The sequence below is a fragment of the Elephantulus edwardii genome, unplaced genomic scaffold, assembly GCF_000299155.1.
Source record: "Elephantulus edwardii isolate Elephantulus edwardi_28Jun2011 unplaced genomic scaffold, EleEdw1.0 scaffold00185, whole genome shotgun sequence".
NCBI lineage: Eukaryota > Metazoa > Chordata > Mammalia > Macroscelidea > Macroscelididae > Elephantulus > Elephantulus edwardii.
In genome coordinates this window covers 471,021-477,772 of record NW_006399935.1, presented here as the reverse complement: position 1 = coordinate 477,772, position 6,752 = coordinate 471,021, and the positions used below count along the sequence as shown (strand labels likewise).

General features: G+C 47.7%; 1 protein-coding gene across 1 annotated transcript in view; it reads left to right on the top strand.

Moving 5' to 3' along the window:
* The window catches only part of FBN3 (fibrillin 3), a 97,915-nt gene that overhangs the window by 71,742 nt on the left and 19,421 nt on the right, over window positions 1–6,752 (top strand). Inside the window, exons 45-47 of the mRNA XM_006896336.1 lie at window positions 2,381–2,509; window positions 3,154–3,273; window positions 4,998–5,123. Coding sequence (XP_006896398.1) covers window positions 2,381–2,509; window positions 3,154–3,273; window positions 4,998–5,123 — 375 coding nt within the window. The remainder of the gene's footprint in view (window positions 1–2,380; window positions 2,510–3,153; window positions 3,274–4,997; window positions 5,124–6,752) is intronic.

The following is a 6,752-nucleotide window of genomic DNA, read 5'->3' as shown; positions in this document are numbered from 1 at the left end:
AACCTCGCCTAGTGGTAAGGAGCTGCAACTACAATCCCAGAGGCGCACGGTTCGAATCCACCAGATGCTCTGTCGGGGAAGGAGGGACAATCTCCTCCTGTACCAGTCAGATCTGATTTGACGGTACACTCACACAAAAATAATAAAATAAAAATTAAAAAAAATATTTGCAACCTCAGGAACCTAAAGGAGGGAGACACACCTCACACACAGGTATCCTATCTGCCAATGGTAGCCTGTAATGCAGAGCTTCCAGATTCAGAGAGATTAGGGAGAAAAGCCTGGTGGGCAACTTCTATAAATCCGCATGAAGCAAAACAAAATACAGCAGTCATGGGTCATTCTGAGGTCCAGCTAGCCATGGACATGATGCCAGATCAGACAGCATTTGATCCCATTGTACGTGGGCCCTCCAGGAGTTGGGGGCTAGGAGATCAAGTAGACTTCTTAGCAAGGAATACTCCCAGAAGTGAAGAGAAACATTAAATAATGATTAAGGAGAAAGTTTTCCAAGAAAACATAACAATCACCAATACATGTCCATCTAAGAAATGAATAACAAATTCAAAACAAATGAAGCAAGGGAGCTCTGGTGGCCTAGTGGCAAGAAGCTGTGCTGCAATCCCAAAGACGCGTCGTTCAAATCCACCAGATACTCTGCTGGAGAAAGAGGCAATCTTCTCCTCTGCCGGTCAGATCTGACTTGGTATACAACAAGAAAACAAAACAAAACAAAAAACAGCAAGTGAAGCAGAAACTAACAGAATTAATGCTAGAGTAGAAAGAGTCACAATTACAGCTGGAGTCTTTAACATTCTTGTCTTGAAGGAATATGTAGAAAAAGTTTCAGTAAGGATATAGAAGCTCTAAATATTTTTAACTACCCACACTCTGTTGATAATTGTGGAACGGTCTACCCCCAAAAAAGCAGAAAACATAATCTTTTTTTAAAAAAATTATTATTAATTTCAATGAAAAATTACAGAGACTTTGGATTGCCATTCATTTATTGTTACACTTTTTCTCCCCTCCCAACCCTTCCCCCAAGTACATTACCCTCTTGGAAAAGTAAAAGAAAAATTCTTTCATTGTTTTACAATCCCTCCCCCCAGGTCCACTCCACTATGCAACCTTCACTCTGGACTCCTGTCATGACAAAAATACCTACTCACATATCCCTTTTAAATTGTTTTCTCCCTCATCTGTTTCAATGCAGTATTCATTATTGAACCCATCTTTCTCAGTCTCCCTCCAACCCCGAGGTCAATCCTGTTTTACAACAGTGGCACCATGCAGTATTTGTCCCTTTGTGACTGAGATACTTCACTCAGCATAATGTCCTCCAGGGTCACCCATTTTGAATAATATTGTTTGAGTTCCTTGTTTTTCAATGCAGCATTCCATTGTGTGAATATACCACAGCTTCTCTATCCGTTTGTTTGTTGATGGGCATGTAGGTTGTTTCCAACTCCTTGCTATTGTGAACAAAGCTGCAATAAACATGAGTGTGCATATATCTGCTTGGATGGCAGTTATGGTCTCTTTGGGGTATACTCCCAGTAGTGGAACTGCTGGGTCAAATGGTATCTCTATTTGCAACTTTTTGAGAAAGCGCCATTCTTTCTTCCACAGTGGTTGCACCATTTTACATGCCCACCAACAGTGAATAAGTTCCAGTTTCTCCACACCTTGCCAGCATTTGTTGTTTGCTGTTCTGTTAAATTTTGCTATTCTGACTGGGGTGAGATGATATCTCATAGTTGTTTTGAAAAAATATATTCTTGACACAAGAGCATAGATATTCCCCAATAAAGAGCATATTTCAAGTCAGAAAACTGATCTTAACAAATTTAAAAGGATTAAATAGGAGAGTGCCCAGGAAGATTCTCTACTATTTGGAATTTAAAGAAAATTCACTAGTCTCCAGCTCTTAATGACCCTGTGTGTGTCAGAGTAGAACTGTGATCCACAAGACTTTCAGCATCTGCTCTTTTGAAAGTAGATGGCCATGACTTTCTTCTGAGGTACCTCTGGAGGGACTAGAACTTCCAAACTTTTTGTTAGCCACCAAGTATATTAACTTTTTGCACCAGGACCCTGGAAATAAAACAATACCTTTCTAAATAGCCCACAGAGAATGAAGAACTTCATTTAAAAAAAACTAGAAAATATTTTCATGAATGAAAATTAAGACACAATATGGGAAAATTTGTGGGGAGCAGCTAAAGGAGTACTTAGAGGCAAATTCATAGTATCCAATGCTTATATTAGAAAACACTAAGATCTACTTGGAAGGTTAAATGAGACAATGTGCAGAGCCTGGCACATGAGTGTTTGGTCTCTGAAGGTAACCTTGGGCTGCCTTTCTCCCCTTCTGCAGATGTGGATGAGTGCACCACCCTGGTGGGGCAGGTGTGCCAATTTGGACAGTGCCTCAACACAGCTGGATCCTTCCTCTGCCTCTGCCAGGATGGCTTTGAGCTTACAGCAGATGGGAGGAACTGCATGGGTGAGTCTGCATTGTGCTGGGAGCCATGCCTCCTGGTCCCTGTTCCAGGTGGACTTAGGGCCGAATGCGGTCCAGAGAACCATGCATTTATTGGAAAATGTAAGAAGAAGACATCAAGTTAGCACACCAAACCCATGTTTCTAGGGATTTTGTGGTTTAGGGTAAGACTATCTTTAAAATATCATGGCTTTTGGAGTGAAGGAGTTGTGCTAGTAACCCAAAGGTACATGATTCAAATCTACCAGCTGCTCTGTGGGAGAAAGATGAACAATCTCCTGCCGTGTGATTTACTGCCTCTGGAAACTCACTGGAGGGTCAGCGATGGGTTACTTCTGACTTGACAGTGCTCAACAACAAACAACAAGCAGATAGGAAGAAATTGGGAAAGGGTCTATCATTGCCTTGAGATTAAGATTTTCCCCTGAACACCACATGTCTCCATCCGTAAATCCTACCTGGGTCCAGAGAACTTTTCTCCAGCTGTCCGTATTCTTCTGGCGTTTGGCCCTTCCCCTGGAGTCAGAGATGCCACCAGGAGGACTTGTCCTAGGGCCCTCAGTTGTTATGCAGTGTTTGCATGTGCTGATCCCAGTTTGAAAGCCCCCTGCCCCTAGCTGATGCTAGGACCCCTTCATTTTCCACAGATGTCAATGAGTGTCACAGCCTGGTGGGAACCTGCCTGCCAGGAACTTGTCAGAACCTTGAGGGCTCTTTCCGCTGCATCTGCCCCCCTGGTTTTCAGGTGCAGAGAGACCACTGCATCGGTGAGTGTCTAGTTCCAGGAAGGTGCTTCTGGGCCTCTATTTTCCTATCTGTAAAATGGGAATACTAGCTAGGTCCTGGAGAGGTTGGAGATGCACTTAGCACAGCATTAGACATAGCTCCATATGCTATTATTACCATTATGATTTACATTGCAACCCCCAGAGCAGTGCTCCCTCCAAGGTCACAGAGGTCTGCTTGCATCCTACCCAAGAGCGTGGGGTCTCACCGTACCTCCAAGCCCCCCAAATGTAGAACTCCACTCTGCCACTGGTGACTGAGCTCTTGAGTCATGCGGTTAAGAGGGGCATCCCTCCCAGCGGTGTGACCTTGGGGTCCAGTCTAAGCCTCAGTTTACTCATCTGTCCAGTGGGGAAGCTCATAGCAGGTTGGTGCTGACACGTATCAGAGTGAAGTAGTACAGCCCAGCAGGAGCCAGTACATGTGACCTGCTCAGTCCTTGTGTGGTCACTTGTCACAGGAGGGACAAAGGAGCCACTCAGAGACTGGGGACTTTAGGAAACACCTGTCGAGAGCAAACCAACCCCTTTCTTCTCAGTTTTTGAGCTCCTCTCGTGAACAGGTTATGGGTTGTGCCTGGGAGATGGTGGAGAGACACTAGTGTCACTGCCCTGCCAGGATCCTGGCTGCAGATTGGCCTGACTGACCAGAGAAGGGTCACACTGAATTGACAGACCCCCACCCAGCAGCAGGTCCTTGAGCACCCCATCTCCTGAGCTGACCTTGTGACCCACCAGGCCAGTCTGGGCCAGTCTTCAGTTTAGGCTAATTTAACTGCATCTCATAGAATGTGGGCTAATCTGGACCAGTGTGGCTTGTTCTCTGTCACAGACTTCCATCGGGGCTAGCCTTGGACAGACCAGGTTAGAGCTAATTGACTTGATGTCATTTGCCATATTTATTGATCTGGGCTAGCCTGGACCTGCACTCCTCTGGGTAATCCCACTGAGCTAGCCTCATACAGTCTGGGCTAACCTAGCCTGGGGTGGCTTGACTTTCTCTAGCCCTTGCAGTGTTCCATCTGGCTAGCCTTGAACAACCCAGGCCAGCGCTGTGTGACCTGACCTCCTCTGGTCCAGTCTTCCATTTTTGTTAGCCCCATGGAGGTAGCCTGCTGTGGTCAGCCTTTACTTCCTCTGGTCCAGCCTTTCACCTGGGCTATGGAGGGAGCTCTGGTGGCCTAATGGGTAAGAAGTTGCACTGCTAACCCAAAGGCAGGCAGTTCAAACCCACCAGATGCTCCATGGGAAAAAGATAGGTAATCTTCTGTGCATTGTACAGCCTCCAAAAACCTATTGGAGGCTGAGCTATAGGTCGGTTCTAATCCAACCACGATGAGTAGAAGGAAGAGGAGTTGTTAAGACTGATCTCATGAGTCAGACTTCTTCCATCCGGGCAGTCTAGTCTGCTCTGTTCTTCCCTGCTCTGGTCTGGTCATCGCCCCAGGCAAGCCTCACACAGTCTGAGCTGGCCTCGTCCACTGCAGGTTGTGTTTATCCAATCACGGTTACCTTGGTGAAATTCTGGTCTTCAGAGAGGCATTTCCCTGATCATAGTCCCAGTCCCCAGAGCCACTTTCTAGGAAAGCCCACAGGCACTGCCCACCTGGTGCTCTGGCTCTTGAGACCCCTGCCCAGCTCCAACCCCTGGGTCCCCCAGACTGGAGCCCTCGGGTCCCACCCAGCTTCCATCCCTACCCCTCCAGACATCGACGAGTGCTCAGAGGAACCCAACCTCTGCCTCTTTGGCACCTGCACCAATAGTCCTGGAAGCTTCCAGTGCCTTTGCCCGGCCGGCTTCATCCTCTCTGGCAGCGGGCACCGTTGCTTTGGTGAGTCTAGGGCCCTGTGAACGCTCAGAGCTTGGGGAGGAGAGTGGTAGGTGGGGTAGGAAGTCAGGCTTGCCATTTCAGAAAGGGAGCTGAAGTTTCTATCCAGAAGGCTGGGCATCCGACTGGGGAACAGTGTTGCCCTGCAGAGGTCTGGGCTGTGCCAGTCCAGGGATCCATAGAGGGGCACATGATCACGTGCCCCACTGTAATACAACTCTGAATGCTTGAACTCACCCAGAAGCACCTTGGAAGAAAGACCTGGCTATTGGCTTCTGAAAAATTAGCCACTGGAAGTCCCAGGGAGCCCAGTTTTAATGTGTCAGAGAGATGGACAATGACTAAGGAAGACAGAAAGAAGAATCAATGTCTTTGAGCTGTGGTGCTGGTGAAGTCTTGAACATACCATGGACTGCCAGGAGAACAAATAGGTCTGTCTTAGAGAGGGTGGAACGAGTTTGCTCCTTGGAAGCTAGGATTTTGAAGTTCCATCTGACATACTTTGGGCACATGGCCAGGAGGGACCAGTCCTTAGAGAAGGACATCATGCTTGAAAGGGTGGAGGGACAGTACAGGAGAGGAAGACCTTAGATGGGATGGCTTGATACAGTAATTGGGGCAATGGCATTAGGAGTGTTGGAATCAGTGAGACTGGCTCAAGATAAGACAGGCTTCAGAGCTGTTGGGCATAGAGTTGTTATGAGTTGCGGGCAACTCAACAGCACATAAGAACAACATCTGGTGAGCTACCACCGTTATCCTGCCACATGACATCCTGGTGCCCAGCTTAACAAAGTTCTGCTCAGAGGGTATTTTTAGAACCCGAGTTTGTTCTGGTTCCTTCTCAGGAAGCACTGGCTGTGTAGTGCTAGGCGAAGCACCATTTGCCCAGACAGGTCACCAAGAGCTAATCTAACGTGTCCCGAGACCGCTGGATGAGGTCTTGTAAGGGACATCTGTGCTAAGCGAGCCTAGGCTGCTCTGAGCTGACCTCTCAGCCGAGCTCTCCTTGTCCACTGTGGGCTGGCCTCTTCTCTCAGTGGTAGGGGCACTGAGGGTGAGGACAGGGGCTTGTGGGGTCATTTCAGCCTGTATTTGTTGCTTGGTAGGCTAATGGGGGGTTGGGGATAAACTAGACGCCTGCCCGCCAAGGAGGACGTCTTTAAAAGGATGTAGGGCTGGGAGTCTTTGAGGAGGATTGGGGTCTGCGGTCTGGGCTCCTGTGGCTTTCTGGAATCTGTCGCTCTGTCTCCCCAGGAAGGGGCTCTGATCCTAGAATAACAGGGCTATTCTTGTCCCCTTCTCCATGGCACACCCCATAACCCTGAGGGTGGACAGAATCCTGTGAGAAGGGATTCTCAGGCACCCAGCAGTGACTCTCATTGGTCAATATGAGATGCATCTCCATCCTGGAACCAATCCCCTGACTGCTGGCGGGTCAGTACTGCCCACTCCCCAGAACTGGTGGGCGGATGTGCTGAGCACATGACCCATTGCAGGCTGGTGGTGCTTCTCTAGGAAGAAACTCATGCATTTATTCCTTTTTCTTTGTTTATTCACTCATTCGTGATTATTTGATTCATTTATTCGCTCACTATACATTTGCACCTTTATTCATTCACTCATTTGATC